This window comes from Cryptotermes secundus, unplaced genomic scaffold (genome assembly GCF_002891405.2).
Source record: "Cryptotermes secundus unplaced genomic scaffold, Csec_1.0 scaffold58, whole genome shotgun sequence".
In the NCBI taxonomy this organism is placed as follows: domain Eukaryota; kingdom Metazoa; phylum Arthropoda; class Insecta; order Blattodea; family Kalotermitidae; genus Cryptotermes; species Cryptotermes secundus.
In genome coordinates, this window is record NW_019734309.1 from 279,101 (window position 1) to 296,928 (window position 17,828).

At 41.7% G+C, this 17,828-nt stretch overlaps 1 protein-coding gene across 7 annotated transcripts in view; it reads right to left on the reverse strand.

The window, feature by feature from the left end:
- The window catches only part of LOC111868402 (rho guanine nucleotide exchange factor 12), a 443,237-nt gene that overhangs the window by 91,112 nt on the left and 334,297 nt on the right, over positions 1 to 17,828 (reverse strand). For all 7 annotated transcript variants that reach the window (XM_023859003.2, XM_023859000.2, XM_023859001.2 and 4 more), the window contains 6 exons: positions 16,903 to 17,117; positions 12,647 to 12,873; positions 11,838 to 12,031; positions 9,360 to 9,588; positions 7,588 to 7,837; positions 1,165 to 1,252 (listed from right to left, as the gene is read on the reverse strand). In XM_023859003.2, the coding sequence (XP_023714771.1) occupies positions 1,165 to 1,252; positions 7,588 to 7,837; positions 9,360 to 9,588; positions 11,838 to 12,031; positions 12,647 to 12,873; positions 16,903 to 17,117 (1,203 nt within the window). The remainder of the gene's footprint in view (positions 1 to 1,164; positions 1,253 to 7,587; positions 7,838 to 9,359; positions 9,589 to 11,837; positions 12,032 to 12,646; positions 12,874 to 16,902; positions 17,118 to 17,828) is intronic.

Below are 17,828 nucleotides of genomic sequence, written 5' to 3' on the forward strand. Positions count from 1 at the left end.
TGGTGTGCATCAGGGATGTGATAACAATGTGCTGCCTGGTCACAGCTACTGGTGGTCAGACAGTTCAAGGATGTGATAACAATGTGCTGCCTGGTCACAGCTACTGTTAGTCAGACAGTTCAAGGATGTGATAACAATGTGCTGCCTGGTCACAGCTACTGTTAGTCAGACAGTTCAAGGATGTGATAACAATGTGCTGCCTGGTCACAGCTACTGTTAGTCAGACAGTTCAAGGATGCGATAACAATGAGCGCCCTGGTCAAAGCTACTGTTGGTCAGACACATCATATAGATGAGAAAAAGTAACAGATGCTCACTTTCTTACAAAAATTCTCCTAACAGTGGTTCATACAGTGGCTGTGCTCACATGTAAGTGCCAACAAAATGTGCTATCTTTTGTGAGTAAAAAGAATGGTCCATTTTACTTCATTTGATACAGATATGATATGACAGAGAATGGAATGTTTCCATACCACTTCCAAAAGCAAATGTGAGATATATGCCCAGGTGAATTCCCATCATGGGGCAGATGAATTGCCAAATTAATACACTACTTCCAAATTTTATACAATCCTTCAAAAATATATGTGCTTTCTGTAATGGAGTTCCTGTTAAATTTTGCATCTGCGTTATTTGCAAGAACTTAGCAATAATTTACAAACCACTACTGCTAGTTCTATCACTCCCCTCCCCAACCCCCTCCTTTAAAACATCTAACAATCCTTTCCAATTTTTTTGACAAACACTGTCCTCAGCCATTGCACTCTATAACATATAAGTAAAATTAGGACTGAATTCCATTAAGTGGGGCAGTGTACTTTTAATAATAAAATACAGCCTTTACATGTTTCGGCCAATAGTGACCATCATCAGAGGGCAAGCAACACTTCAAAGCAAATACTTCACGTCTATTATGTGTGTGCGTCCCTCATAAGGGATAAAACATTAGTATCTAAAATACGTTTTGTTAAAAATAAGAGAATTTCCAATTGATAGAAATCTTGCTTAGAGTCCCCATGATGGTTGTGTTTCTGTATTGTGTTGGTCCTGTGAATGTGGGCAAGGTCATGATGTTCACATTTACACAAGACAACATGAACAAAATTTTATGAAAATATTCTGAATACTATTAATAATAATTTTGTTAATTATAAGGGCACTCACGTTTTCCTTTCCGATGAAGACGTTGCCACCAAATCATAGATCTGTGCTCCATTATGTGAAGTGTTCACCAGGTAAAGTGCCTTTTCATCTACAAGAAGGAAATGCCAGCATTACAATTCATCCTCACTGTGCAGTTAGTGGTATGGATCTGAAAGCTCGACTTTGAGCCTGTTCAGGCATCAGTCAGGTCTATGCTCCCTAAGTTGCAAATGAGCATGAGACTGGTACCTGACTAACTGGCTCACAGACTTGCAGAATCCTCCATTCTCACCCACCAAAACTCAAGACAACCATACAAACACAAACTTTCATATTCATGCTGGTATCTGTACACTAAGTTGCTTAGAAAACACTTACTGTACCGTGCAGCACAAACATCCCAAGAGCTAACAGCCATTCCTCTTCAAAGGGAGGAACAATTATTATGAAGCACCCTGTCCACTGCGTGGGACAACTCTGATATACATAACATTTCAGAAACTGGAACTGTCTATTCAGCTGGAACCATCAGAACTGGACTTGATCACCAGATCAAATCAAGCTCAGGACACAAAATGGGCAATGCAAAACACAATATTCATATACTGAATCGACCACGATCACACTTTTCATGGAATCGGAGGAATGAAGATGCAACATTAAATGTGCTTATTGGTCAAATTCTATTTCGGCTCCTTATTTAATGACACTGTTTCAGTATCGAGACTGCACAGCGTTGGATGACAAGACGAACTGGAAGGGATGTAAAGGATGAGGCTATGGCCTAATTAAGGTACTATTCTGGTTTCTGTCAGAAGGTACTGAGGAAAACCAAAAAGAGTTCCAGATTTCCTGGATGACATTCTTACGAGCACCTCCCAGACAAAAGTCTTGACTGTTACAATCAGTGCAACCTGCCTGGTGTGATCAAATCAATATATATTGTAGCATACAGACTCAATGCTAAGTAATGACACTGTAAACAATGGCTGTTGCCAGGTAATTGCTGTAAACAATAACACAAGAATGGTGTTCTGGACACAGTTCATGAGCCATGTGATGCAACGATAGAAGAACTGTTGGGAGAGGTGTTTTCTATGTGGTCTATGCTAAGGCTGCAAAATGAGCAGCAGCTGTGATTACAAGAGTCTTGGGATAGCAGCGAGAAGAGTAGGTGGTGGTGCGAGATGGCCGCCAGCCTGGGAATGAGTTGTAAGACAGTTGCTGAAGGACATGAACACTTAAGCTATGACACTGGAAGACGTTACCAGGCAACAACCAGTGAAGATACAGGGGACTGAGAATTCTTAGTGCATGCTGCAGTGAACTGCTGAGTGTGTGAATTAGTGACAGCGCTATAGTTACTTGTAGTTGTGATCCGTAAGGCTAGGAACATGCACAGCGACATCGGTTGTAAGACATTCGTATGGTTCATGACGCATCAAGTAGTAGAATATAAAGTGTAGTCTTAGCTTTCATATGTGACGACATGCAACATCTACCGTACAACAGTTGGAGAGCAAAGAAATGCATTTGATCATTTTAGTGTGAAAAGGAGGTTGTATGGCAAAAAAATCATATAACATTTTTCCGTATGAACGATGTCGCTGTGTGTGCTTGCCAAAGAGTGAGCGTCAGCTAGGAGTGAAGGGAGTGGATGCACTGCATTACTAAACATTAGTAAGGCACTATGAGGTGGCCCTGCTCTGTTGAGATATCAGTCTACCTGTGTCTTGACAATATCTTGAGGACATAATTCGAATGAGAGACCAAATAAGTTGCAGGATGGAGGTGACACGTTTTTCCGATATGTCAGCTGACTTTCACCAGAGTACACAATGTTACATCCCACATGACAGAAGTCTTCATAAGTGCTGCTGTGACAACCTGAAATGCTACCCACTTATATTCAGTTATCTTCGTAACAACGCAGCCAGTTCCAGAGATCTATGCAACTAGCAATGAACATAACACAAATCTGAAGGGGACTACTAAATGTCATGGTGGAATGGTTATTAGTTCTGCTTCCTACTTGGGAGATCTCAAGTTCAAATCCTGGCCTGGACACTGGAGAACCTGAGTACTTCCACAGTTTTGTTCAGTCCAGCAGAGGCAATTCTGGGGCAGTACCTTAACTTAGCGCATGCCAGCACTCCTCCCAATCCTTTCCAGATCACCATTTATTAACAATTCAACCACTCGAAGCCGCGCGCCATCAGATGCTGAAGGTGCCGCGAGATAATTTTTATCTTTTTGCATCCTATCATGCGTCTCTTTCTACAGCTTCGTCGTTGGGAAAATGTTCAGCAGAAAGATGAATTTCAAGACGGCCGAACAAATGGAAGTTGCTACAGCCCTGACCTTGCTCCAAGCAACTTCCATTTGTTTGGCCCTCTTAAACATCATTTTCCTGCTGAACATTTTCCCTGACGATGAATCTGTAGAACAGAAAGTCACCGCCTGGTTCCAACATCAGCCCAAAGAATTTTATGCTGCTGGTTTTCAGGGGCTTGAGAAATGATGGGACGAGTGCCTGAATGTACAAGGAGTTTATGTTGAGAAATAAAAGCATTTTTCAAATCAGTACTCTTGTTTGTTTAAGTTCTATATCCATTTGTAACTTACTTATTGACTTACCCTCATAAATAAAACCTTCCCTTCTGGCTTACTAGGCTTTAGCAGAGGCTGCTGGGTTGGATTTTATGATATACCTTAAGTGTGGGTGAGTGGTGGAAGAAGACTCTTAACACTTTGCAGATCAGTGGCATATTTTTATGCTCAACGCTTTTAAACGTGGCGGACTGGTGGCATATTATGATTTCAGGACACGTTATGTTGAAACACACTATACCTTGCACTGGCACCAGGCAGATGCATGACTGGTGCGTCATAGACCTCTTGAATGTTTGCTTTGTAGTGCGTAACATGACCCCTGCTATTGATGACCCAACTGTTTTCCTTTCCCACTCCAAAAGAAAATGCCTTTGTTCATCTTCCAACTGCATGCACCAGGCAGGAAGATACTAGTGCAAAATGGATCAAGGTCAGAAGAGGTTGAGGTCCAAGCGTTTTCTTGGAGAACAAGAAATATCTGACTTGTTCTCTGATGAGCTAGCTGACGTCCCTTGTGAGTCTGCTAGTGACAGCGATTCACAATCTGATAGTGAGTGTGGCAGAGGCAAACAAAAAATTGTGACCACAGACAGTGAGAGTGAAAGTGAAAGTGAAAGTGAAAGTGACAGCAGCTCCTAGGAAAGTGAGGCAGCATCATTGCAGGGTCAGCCACATGGGGAAAAGTAGACAAAATGCCTGCTTTGGGACAGTTTGCTGGAAATCGAGGGGTGAAGCAAATTCCATCGGACCTAAATCCACAATTCACAATTTGAGCATGGTTGATGTTCAAAGGAGACACTGACAGGTAAAGAAGCCTGTTTGTATTTCTGAGTATAATATGTTCATGAAGGGAGTTGATGGACCCGATCAGTACTTGGCCTATTATTCTCTTCCTCGGAAAGCAGTAAAGTGGACAAAGAAAGCTGCCTTGTGGCTTATAAACTGTGCCATTTTCAATTCATTTTTGGTTTTCAAAAATCTAAACCATCATTCAAAATTGAAATATAAGGCATTCATGCTGAAAGTTGCAAGAGTCTGGGCTACAGACCAGACGGTGGCGGCAGAACCGGAGGCAGACACAGACTTAGTGCAACCAGGTCCATCAACTCCCACCCCAAGCAGGCCTCATGTGGACGCCCCTGGGCGACTCTCGGGTGATATGCGGAAATATACCCTCATGAAAACTGTGAAGAGTGAACGTGACAAGGGGAAGCAGCCTTCTAGGCAATGTTGTGTTTGCGCAGTACACAACAAAAAGAGTATGACTGTCTACATGTGCAAGTTCTGTGTAATGCCACTTCACAAAGGGGAATATTTCCAGAAATATCACACTCTCAAGCACTTCTAGGAGCATTGGTAAGTGTTCTTGAAAATTTTAGTTCATAAAATTACTTAGGAGATTTTATGTTAATTTTTAAAGTGAACAGTGTACAAGTTAGGGTAGTAGGTTTAAAAATGCCAGTCCCCAGGGTGATTTAAATATTTAAATCGCCGGTCCGCGAAGTGTTAAGTAAGTCAGTAGATATACCACTAATAAAGCTCATGGGAGATTAAAAGGCACAACTGCCAAAAATGTGTGTGTAAGGATGGAGATCAATTCTAAGGGTCTGAAGACGGTGCAAGAACACTGATTACTCAGTTTCTGAACACACTCCACTGCCTAGTAGTCCGAAAGCATGTAACATTTAGAAAATGAGATCTGTTACTGTCTTCAGATGCAAAATGTGGGTTGGTACCTCCTCAACTTGGTCCTATAGAAAGACATGTCTCCAGCTGTGGAGATTATACCTCCCTAATGGTCCCAGTTTGGTAGGTATCTTCCCACCTTACCATCTGAAGACACAAACACGTTCAGTTTCTGAAGCAGTCTTCTACTGAAATATTATGTGATAGACTAAGTTCAGATTCTCAGCAATTGTGTCAACATCTTCTAGTTTTACAAATAAAACATGAAATAACGCACCAGTGGAAAGAAAGAGGAATGAAAACTATATTCATTATGTGCACAAAGCAATAACATTTACCAGTGATGGAAAACTGCCAGCACCATAAACCCAATGAACAAATGAACACTGCTATCTCCTTCAATGTGATGCCTGGTTGCCCAGCTCTTTAATGAAGTGCTGGAGTAACCGGCAACCTTCACCTTCTACCATGAAAGTGCAGGCACCTTGTAAACACTGGTAATGGTCTACAGACTATATGGCATCACATCCTAGGTGCCAGGAATGTTCACAGTGGGAGACTAAATTTCCACACAAAATAATGGACATCTCAACACACAGATTTTCTAGTGCACATCACGAATTAACTGTAAATGAATCCAGAACTTTTCACTTACTTTCCCATGCTAAGGCTGTATAAGTAACCGTGAAGGCCTGGTCATGTACCAAATTACCGCAAAAGTAATTTATACCCTGAAGATGGAGGTAGGGTGCTCCACTGACATGCTAAAGCCATCTATTAGACTACCCAGTGGCATAACTAAGGAGACCATAGCATATAATGTTTACTGTTTAGTTAATGATGCTGTGAGCAGCACAGACTACACAGTGCTGAATGGTGGGACTGGTGAATAACGAACCTTGGCCTGATTTGTAGTATTATGTATTTCCCTGCAGGGACTGAGGAAAAGCAGAGAATTCAGCAAAGGATGGCTGATCTCCAAGCTATGGTACAAAGCTGGAGGTCTCTGCAGTGGTGGTTGTACAGGCTATTTTTCTCTGGGTTGGGACACTGTACAGCCTTGCAGCTGGATACCAACATCTTGCAGAAACACACTGCCATCTCCTCCTCCTCGAGGGGTCAAACTAGCTGCTGTCTCCCCCTTAACCCACCTGTGGCTCTAGTGAGCATCCGTCCTGCAATCTGCCTTCATAAGTCAAACGACTCCTGGTCCTACAGTCTTCAACCATGAAGGTGGAGGCAGTATATTCCTGTGATATGTCCGCACCCCCCTATTGGGCTACCCAGTGTCCCAGGTCAGAAGGCTACAATGTGAATGAAGCAACCACGTGGCCATGATCTTTGTCAACAATACAGTCATGTGCATGAGGGGCATATTGGATTCATGACTACTTTTAATATAGAACTCCAAATTACACTTAATTACAGGGCCATCACTAATTTCCACACTTTACAAATCACTAGCAACACCTTACGTCTTGTCTTCACCAGACGATTCATGGCAACAGCTTCTAACAAAGACTATTCCTTCGATTCTGGGCTAAAGTCCTCTCTGTGTGGTGGCTCCCTTCCAACTGCAAATTCTTGCTCCAACAAAGTCTTCTCTTCAGAGGCTCAATGACCACTGAACACTGATTGAACTTTAACTTTGTCCCCTGCTGCATGTGTATCCATTGCTACAGGGAAGGGTTTATCAAGCCGTTCCCTTGCAGTGGCCATCTATTCTCACTTATCAGGAATCTGCTGCCTAGCAACACACACAGTTCCATCATCTGTTGCCTAGAAATGAATGTCCATTCAGAGCTGTTTGGTAGCAACAGCTGTTTGCCTGGCTCCACATTTCTTGCTTTGAGCAAATATGCCAAAATATAAACAGCAATATACAGGGTGCCAATGTTTCGGATGAATATGCTGCCCTGAAGATGGAGGCATGCATTCATCCGTCTTATCTTCTGAGATATGAAGAAATGCAATCTGGTAGATCATTACTACTACTGAAATGTTGGTACAAGGAATCTACCAGACTACATGAAATTACATTCATCACCATGAACACCTCAAGTGAAATCAATGAACACTATACTTTACCTAGCTCTGGCTGACACTATGCAAGATATGATTTCTATGTTCCCTCAGATCACTCACCTACAGCATTATGCCTCACGAGAACTGTCGACACTTTGATGATTGGACTCAGTGTTGGACTCCTGTCACCACCGCCACCCACAGTGTTGACATTGTAGAACTTGAGGACATACTTCTCATCCTGCTTCTGAAGCAGTATGATCACATCATCCAACAGCAACACGTGCAGGTCTATCAGCTTCTGGCGATTACCGATTCGCCAGTTTAACGAACCCTCATAAATTAACTGATGTTTCGTGAGGTCAAGGTGCTACAAAAATAAAACCAAATAAAATATTACAACAGCCAGTACCCAAGGACTACAACAAGTTACTAACATCTAAGTTATAAAGCACAGTCTAATTTTTTCCAATGAAAATCAACACTTATAAACATTCTGTTTCATTGTCAACACTTTCATCTCTCTAGGAATTTGTCTATTCACAATATTCGTCACTTCAAGTGAACAGCCCTGCCAAAAATGAACATAACTCTTATTAATGTTGTCTCTCTGAAGTCTTAAAAGTAATTTCACTCGTCTCTGATAATACATGAACAGGGGAAGGTAAAGTTTTCACTGTTCATAATTAATTAAGCATGACGCCACAAAGAGGCATCGGGGAGCACCATCCTTAACCTCTGCACTAGATGGGGGTCAGAATTTTTTATTTTTTTCTTTATGGTCCTACAGCCCTTTCGACCTTGGTCACCTTCTTAGTTTCTTAATCTTATACAGTCAGTAGGACACCCTGGATGGGAGATCAGACAGTCACAAAGGCAGCTACCTACTCACAGAACACAAACACAGAATAAATGCACGCAGACATCCATGCCTTGAGTGGGATTCGAACCCAAGCAGGCGAAGACGGTTCATGCCTCAGGCCACACAGCCACTGTGATCAGCTGGAGGTCAGCACAGTCTACACAAGTAATCTAAAATCGGTGACACCTGCAACTAACATTCCTCAATGTAAGTCTTTGCTGCAGTGAACAATTTTAATGAGCCCAAGTCAGCAACTGCAGTGTTAAATCTCCCCCCATTTAAGATCTTCCTCACTTTAACATTCAGATCAACTGATCCCCACTGAAACCTTAAATGGGGGTTTCGATGCAGTATCATAATATCATTCACAGATAGCATCAGGTTCTGCGCCAAGCAATATTTAATTTTGTGTAAAAGTACGCTTGTGTTGACTGCTGTGTGTATCATGAGCATGTAGGGGCACAAAGCTGCATTTCTATTTTAGTCTGGTAAAACAGTGCAAAGCCAATCACAGTTGCCATGTGATCTAAGTCATAAACTGTCTCTGCCTGCTTGGATGCTGGGATTGTGGGTTCAAATCCCACTCAATGCATGGATGTCTGTGTGTGTGTTCATTCGGTGTGTTGGTAGCGGCCTTGCGATGGGCTGACCTCTGTCCAAGAAGTCCTACTGTGTACAGGATTAAGAAACTGAAAAAGCGGCCAAGGTCCAACAAAAGGTCTGTAGAACCATCAGACAGATAGATAGATAGACAGACAGACAGACAAGATAGATACATAACAGTGAAAAACTAATAAATAATTATAACACAAATGACACAAATTAACGAAGGAAAAAGATCGTTTGGACCACAACAATTTATTTCAAAAACCTATTTCTGGTTTCAACCACAATTTATTTTAAAAACCTATTTCATCATGCCAGAGCAGAACAAAACTACAAGAATTCATTAAAATACAGCAAAATCCCTGTTGTAAGGTATGCTTTTGGAACTTCAGTTACATTCCCAGGACAAATGAATGCCACATACTTTAAACTCGCCAGCCATTGGATGTTCCACTTTCTCAAAGCCAGACTTGTCCAATCTCCTCTGGATTTCTGTCAGCCTCTGAATATCTTCAGCCTCTCTAACAGCCTGATTGACATGGTTAAGGATTTCTCTGCTGCGCTCCACAGCACGCAACACGCTTACTAGCTCCTCTGTGTCCTCCTCTGTATATTTTGCTAGGTTCTCAAACAACAGAGGGTATTTGGTAAGTCTAGAAAAGGAAGAAATTGCAATACATCAAGTAAACAACACTCCACATAAATAGGTCATAAATATTATCCACATCAAAACCTGATTTGGGCAGGAAAACTTTCATTTCCTCATGAAACATGGCTTCAAAGTGATGAAGTATATTATATTCAAAGAAGTCAAGAAGACAGACTAATACAGATGGCATAATTAAAATAAATTTTATCACATGGCTGTAAAGCAATAATAAAATTATGCTTAAGTAATACTGTATCAAAATCAACATTTATAGTACAGAAATTTGCATCTTAAACTCAAAGGCATCTCAGAATCTTGTATTTAAACCTATGATTTACACCTCTGTACAACTTATGCACCCATTAAATATAGTACTCATACCCTTTATAAAATGGGGCATGTGGTCGCATAGTTGCTTGAGGCACTATGCTACAAGTCAGAAGGCTGCGGGTTCAAGTCTTGTTGAAGTGAACATTTTCAAATTACCTATTCCTTCCAGCTACACAATTGCCCTGGGCTGACTCAGTCTCTAACAGAAATGAGTACCAGGAATCTTGCTGGGGATAAAGGGCAGCCGGCAAGTAAGGTTGACAACCTCACTGCCATCTGTGAGCCGCATATCTAGAAAATGTGGGAGCCTCGACGTCTCACAACACTATGGGCCCTCACGGCCTGTTACCTTTTTACCCTTCATAAAATTTTGACTGATACACATTAAGCACTGCGTAGGAGCTGAGGTTCTCACAGTGGTGGTTATGAAGAGTTCTGTCTTCTGGGATATAGCGCCTTGTTGGAACTGAGGTTCTCACAGCGGTAGTTATGAAGAGTGCTATCTTCTGGGATATAGCGCCGGGTAGGAACTGAGGTTCTCACAGCGGTAGTTACGAAGAGTGCTATCTTCTGGGATATAGCGCCGGGTAGGAACTGAGGTTCTCACAGCAGTGGTTATGAAGAATTCTATCTTCTGGGAGATGATGCCAACTAGTCTGCTGAAATTAAACTGACATTTTGGAGGAACAGGTGTCTTGCTTGCCTAAGTTCTTAGAACCTGAACATGGAGGCAAAATGTTTCTTTGTAACATCATTTGAATTTCAACAGGCTAAACATTATGCCCCAGAAGACAGACCTCTTCAAATTCAGCACCATGCTTATGCTTCAATCATGTTTTCAGTGGTAATTATGTGCCAGTTGAAATATGATCAAGAAGAAACTTCAGCTCAATCTAGGAATCATGTTGTGAAGTCCAGGAGTGCAAGTGTCCGTACTGTAGCCACATCACAATGAACTGCACTGCCTCAAGCTGATACATATGCAACTAAATTCTGAAAAGTACATCATTCCCATACTTTAAAGTGACCAGGGTGTGAAGCTGACCACTCATCTACATCTAGTGTTGAGGTCAAGAATGGTGGAGCTAAACCTCCACTCCCCCATATGCCTTAATGGCAAAGGGACAACTTTAGTTTTTTATCATTCCCATATTTTATGCACCATAACTCTCGAACATGATCTTTTGGAGTAAGAAGGTTTGAGAAATGTGTTATCAAAAATGGTATGGATAGCACAGACTTCGTGAGATCATGACTGGGCTCCCCTGTATAAGGCCACAAACATTTTGACAACAGAGAAAGACATGGACAATGAACAAAATGGAATAATAATTTGGAAAGTGACTGGCTTTCACAGTTGGCATTCCCTTACCAACCAAGATGACAATGATGCCATTTAGGATGACCAAATCATGACGGAGAGACCAACACCATCATGCAATTCACCTGAACATGTTCTAATGACCTGTCCCATCATCATCATCATCATCATCAAGGAAGCCTGAAGCCACTTAAAATATCTGGGATATGGCAACGGAGGTTTCACTGCAATGAAGATATGAAATATGATCTTCTGGGTTGTGGCACCATGCAGACTGGTGGGTGGTTACAAACATCTGGCAGCAACATTCAGTGTCCATCTTCAGGGTAGAACAAAAGGTGAAAGCAACATGTACCACAATGTGCTGCTGGTAACCACTACTGAACTACATGACACCATGATCTGGAAGGCTATCAACACAGACACTTTAGTGTTTAAAGATAGTAATCTTTGTCATCACCACTGTGATAACCTCAAACCCAGGCACTTATGAAACACCGAACCATGGCCTGATCTATGAGACACCCAGCTTCAAACATCTGGATGTGAGACAGATGCACAATAACTAATGGGGCGCACACAGTGTTTGTGCAAACACAAACCTCTGCATGGCAGTTGGTATTATGTCTTTCAGCTGCAGCCTCCGGCACAAGGAATTGCCCTCAGCGTCCGTCAGGAAACCGTTCAGCTTTGCATCCTTCCGCCGCCGTTCCCTGAGTAATTCCAGAGCTATTTGTTGTCGCGCACAAAATGTTGCTGCTGCTCGCTGGAAGTTTTCACCCGCAGGACCATCAAACTGGAAGATTATAGTTAATGGTACATTTGACTGTACTGGAAAATCTGGGTAGTCATGAGCCAGGCTCCCAGAAAGCAGCTTATATACAAATCTATCAAAGGACTAAGTTCTCTGAATGGGCCTTAATGTATGCAAAACCAATTTGTAAGTAAAATGTCTGTAGTTCAAAAACATTATTTCCCCAAACAATTCACAAACACATTTTCTACAAACAGTTACATACAATGATATATCAATTAATCCTTTTGTGGGAAGAGTAATACAAAACTGAGTTACTCTAAATGGGGATTATGAAAAATGCACCAAGAAACTGTTCTCATTCTTGTAAGATGTGCTATACATAATAATGAAAAAGCAACTGAAGAAAATGTGTCTAAACAAGTAAATGAAGTTACATAACCAATTATATCAATTAATTTCTATAAAAATAAATAACCTATGACATATATGCAGAAAGAACCGTGTCCTGGTGCTTCCCTGGTATGCTCTGACTTCACTATAGCCCAGCATCGTGCATACAATTAATTCTTACTTTAGCATGCTCCTAGAGTTTGAATTAAATCAGTTGTAGGGACACAAAGTACATTCTAATTGAATATGTGCATGTAAGCTTACCATAGAAAGAAGCATATCAGCTATATCTCCCACCAAGGGGCTGTCACGCCGTTTGGTTTTCATCACACTGTTGAACTGGCTATGGATGTCCAGCATCTCATCCAGATTTGAAAACAGGAGCTGAATGTGGTCAGGAGGAAGAATCTGGGTGTCCAGCATCGGCCGGTAGAAAACTCGGTCTAGCACTTTCAGGTTACGAACATGTGAACGTTCTGTGTGGAACAGCTCTGTAATTTTGAACAAAGCGGAATGAGAGTATCAGAAGAGCACTCTCATCTAAAGTAGAAACATGTTCCAAATATGAAACAATGCCATCTCACATACCTTGTGTATTGCATACCACTGTGGTGCCGTAAAAGCTATTGCCTTATAAATTACATAATTACCACGGAAAGAGGAAGCAGTGAACACACACACACACATATCATGCACTGTGACATACTATTATGGTCAATCAGCAATCACACCACACACAGAAAATAGAACTACAAATTACAGATATGAAATGATGTGGCAAAAATGTTGCCACACACGGGCCAAATAATAACCACAAATGTTCTGTGAAATGGGATGCTATACATCAGTTTACCCTCCCTGCTTATTGGCCAAATGCACGCAGCAAGATCCAAGTCAATACCCACTAGAATTTCAAACAATTTTTATAGTCCAGGTGAGAGTAAATATTTCTAAACATTTCTGATCCCACTTAATCACTAATGGTAACACAAAAATGTTTATGTTCTTGGATTCTGTGTGATAACATTATCATAAAATCTATGGGAAAACAACAGCTATGCATGTGCAACATTTTCTGTCTGTATAAAACAAGCTGTCAAAACAACCTAACCTCAATAACCTGAAAACTTCTGGAAAGGCAACTTCACCATTGTGTCTATATAAAATCCAGCAGAAGCAGCTCAAATGCATTTAAAGATACTGAACTAGCCAGAGAATTCTTTTTTATTGTGAAAAATAACTGAAAATAAAAAGAAAAGCCTAGGCAATGCCCATTCAGCCCTCTGCAGCATAATCTTATAAACATCCTATTCTATTACAGCGGTCTCCTCCTGATTCTTAATATATACCTTAACTTAAATATTATAACATGCTATTATTGTTTTGTACATTTACTTCCTTTTCTTTTCTTACATAGTGACTTTTATATTAATATAGGAATTTCATTCATGAAATAACAGACACCTTGCACAAATCTTTTATCTTCTAACATTAAGAGCTCTGTTAATTAACTTTAGGTATTCTTTTTGCTGTTCTTAGACAGAATGTTCATCATTGTTGCCCTCTGGTCCTTGTACAGTTTACAGTTCTGGAAGATATGTACCCCGATTTGCAGCCCATTACCACATTCGCATTCTGCTGTGGACACAATGTTCAATTTATGAGGGCAAATTGAAAATTGTATTTTTCCAGCCACAATAATACACATACAGGGAAATCAAAATACAGGCAGTGTTCTATGTACCTTTGACTATTTTTCCACACAGTCACCACCCCAGTTCAGGCATTTGTCCCATCGCACCACTAGTTTGGAGATGCCACTGTTGTAGAATTCGGCCGGTTGAGTGCAGAGCGACCACCGGACACCAGTTTTCGCGTCATTGTCGGAAATGAACCTCTGGCCTGCAAGGAACTTCTTCAGTGGGCCGTACATGTGGTAATCACTGGCGACAAGGTCTGGACTATATGGTGCATGCTCCATAACCTTCCATCCAAATGACTGCAGTCGGACAGCGGGCCTGTTTACCACGAGGCCTGGCATTGTCATGGAGGAGAACTACATCGCTCACGAGAATCCACGGGCGCTTTTTCCTGATGGCAGCCCGCAGAGTGCAAGTGTGCCACAATAGCTGTCCGCGTTGATGGTGGCACCTCATGGCATGGTCGTGGGCGATTCCTAGAAGACCGTGACCATCAACTTCCCAACAGATCATCATCATCATCACTGGCAAGACAGTCCTTTGTGAGCCCTGGCCTTCCTCAGGACTGCTCGCCATTCTTCTCTATTCAATGCTACATTCCTCCAGTTCCTTACACCCAAAATTCTTATGTCCTGCCACACACATCCTTCCCATCTTAACGTTGGTCTTCCCACTCTCCTATTTCCTTCTGGTTTAGTATTAACCATTTTCTTGATGGTTCTCTTCTCGCTAGCACGTATTATGTGTCCAACCCATTCAAGCCTTTTCACCCTGACAGATGGCATTCTGCGGAATTTCTCCATGACAGGAGAACCGGGATGTTTCCACACCATGCTCTGCTGCTTGGGTTCTAGAGTGAAATGCAATACCCACGTTTCATCTCCGGTAACAATGAGATCCTGGAACATTTCACCCTCCTTGGAGTAACACTGAAAATGCTGCAGTGACATCATCATTCTCTTGGCCTTGTTCACATCACCCAACAGCTTAGGCACCCACCAACTTGAAACCTTGCGATACCCCAAGGAATCGTGAACGATATCGTAAACACTGCCATACAAAATGCCAAGGTCGGTCTACTGAAGAAGTTCCTGGCAGGCCAGATTCATTTCCAACGACGCGAAAACCACTGTCAGGCGGTGGTTCCACTCTCAACCGGCTGAATTCTACAAAAGCTGCATCTCCAAACTATTGGTGCGATGGGACATATGCCTGAACCAGGATGCTGACTATATGGAAAAATAGTCAACGGTACTTAGAACACTGACTATATTTTGATTTCCCTGTATGTGTATTATTGTGGCTGAAAAAGAAATTGGGGCAAAGACTTTTCTATTTGCCTTTGTATTTAAGCTTGGTTTAAGACTGGAGTGGCCTGCTCTCACATGGTTCACTTGACACAAAGGCACAACAGTTCATTCTTTTGGAACCGCGGAGATGAGCCATTCCTGTAGTGCCTTTCCAAGCAGCTTTCTCCTATATCACGTTTGGTGTTTTGACAAAAACTGTGAAGCTCCTCTTTTCCTTTCTTTTTCCACTGGGGTTTAAGATCTGTTACTGTTAATAATAACTATCTTTACCTTCTTTGATTGTTGCTTTGCCTCCAAGTCGGCCCTCTCATTATCTTTAGCTCCGCAGTGTCCCGGGGTGAAGTACTGGATTTGTTTCCTCGTGATTCCAGTCTCTCTATTTTATCTTTAAGCATTTGTGTAATGTGCGTTACGTTGCTCATTGTAGAGGATTTGCTATGCCTTTTAATAAGCTTGCCGAGTCCGAGAAAATCATGAAGTTTTGCTCCGAGTCTATTCTTTCAATAATTTCTAATGTTTCGCCAATTGCTAGTGTTTCCACCATGAATGTGGATGCTATCATAGATATCCTGAATTTCCTGCTACAACCGCGGTTGTCATGGTGATGGACGTAAGATAACACGTCACAATATCTACTGATGCGAATCCTACGAATGGTTTGTCCTCCATTTTTGAGCCATCCATGGAGAAACATTTGCTGGTTTTCATTCTTTCTTGGAAAATCTTTTTGAATTCCTCGTTGTGATCTTCTGCTTCCTTTATTTGTCTTCCCTCATTGAAAGATGGCCTCGTAGAAGAGGCTTCCGTATGTGTAGTTGAAGGCCGGGGGCAGTTCCCTGATTGGATTGAATGACCGAGAGGGGTTCCCTTTTTGTAATATTAGCTGATCACTGGTTGTACATTTTCTCCTTTGCCTGGGTTATCAACTAGCGCTGATAATTCTTCCAGCAGCTGGACCAGAGTAATAGAATATATTAACTGCTGCTGCTACCTACAGGTTCACTATGAACCCTTTCAACAAAGGTGGAACAGAAATACCCATTCAAGCACACTTCACACTATCATTCAATGCTGGCACATTCTGCTCCTGTTTGTAACTATTACCATCTCTGACAACTCTTAACAAACTCGGTGATGAAACTGTCATGTGATTTAGTGGTTTTAGATGGGGTTTGGACTGGTAATCTGATTTAACAGGCTTGTAACAACTTGTAACTACGATTATAACCATTGTACTAATTCACACACACTACAGTTCACTAGAGCCTGTGTGTCCTCATTAACCATTGCTCAGTAGTGGCCTTCACAGTGAGCATTTCCCTTTCTCTGAGTTCCGTGCCCTGAGTTACCAGCTTCAACCAGCAGTTGCCTAACTCACTCACTAACTCACCAACCAATTCAAATGCCTCACTTCCTAACTGTTCTGCTCCTCTGCTGCTGCGGAAACATGCTTCTTTATAATAATATCTGCTTAGAATCCAAAATCTGCTAGTGGTTCAGTCTCACATACCATTGATGACTTCCTGTCTCTTTAGTTCTCTCGCAGACAACTGCTTAAGAACTTCTTCATCTACCCCTTTTGACCAATCTACAGGATCTGGTTCTGCTTCTAGGTCACTGTCCCATTCAGCAGCACTGTTAGTGGGAGTCGGCGTTACAGTGACACCTTCTTGCGCCCGTGCTGCTGTCACAATCTCCAAGGAGTTGCTGGGGCTATCCAGGCTCCTGGAACAGAGTTTAATTTTGTGGTTAATCTACTAAGACTGATATTAACTCAGACAACATGGCATCACACTAGATAACAGTGAACTGAAAACAAGGTGGAAGTGGCCACAGCCTAACTTAAGGCACTACGTTTGCATTCACCTGGCAGGACTGACAGAAACCATACAAACTTTAGTGAGGATAACATTTTTGGCAGCAAGTGCTTACAAAACCTATAAAGCCAAAGAACAAAATACAATGTTGCGTATTTCTTGATGATGCCTGCCAGGCTTACTGTCCAATACTGATTATGAAGGCAGTATATTACTCCGAAACATCACCAAACTTCCACCGACTACACTGTCACATCCATAAAAACTTTTTAAGGTTACCACCAAATATATGGAAGTACTTACAACAGTGCCTATTATGATTACAGTTTTCTGTTCCACTGGGTCAATCACATGCCTGCAGGTTGCAATCCCATTGCATCGTCAACTAATGTCATCAATTAAAGTAGATGCTCCATCGAAACATCTAAACAATATCTCTAAGTTGTTTTACAGCTCACACTTAAGTGATACAGTTATGTTTTGTCATCAACAGAGGCTTACTTCACGCTCCTTCGCTCACCGAAGATTGCATTTTATTTATCCACGTGCACCAAACATAATCTAGAAGTAAAGGTACCACTGCAGCAGTGACATTCTTTTGGTAGATGCTGCACAATCC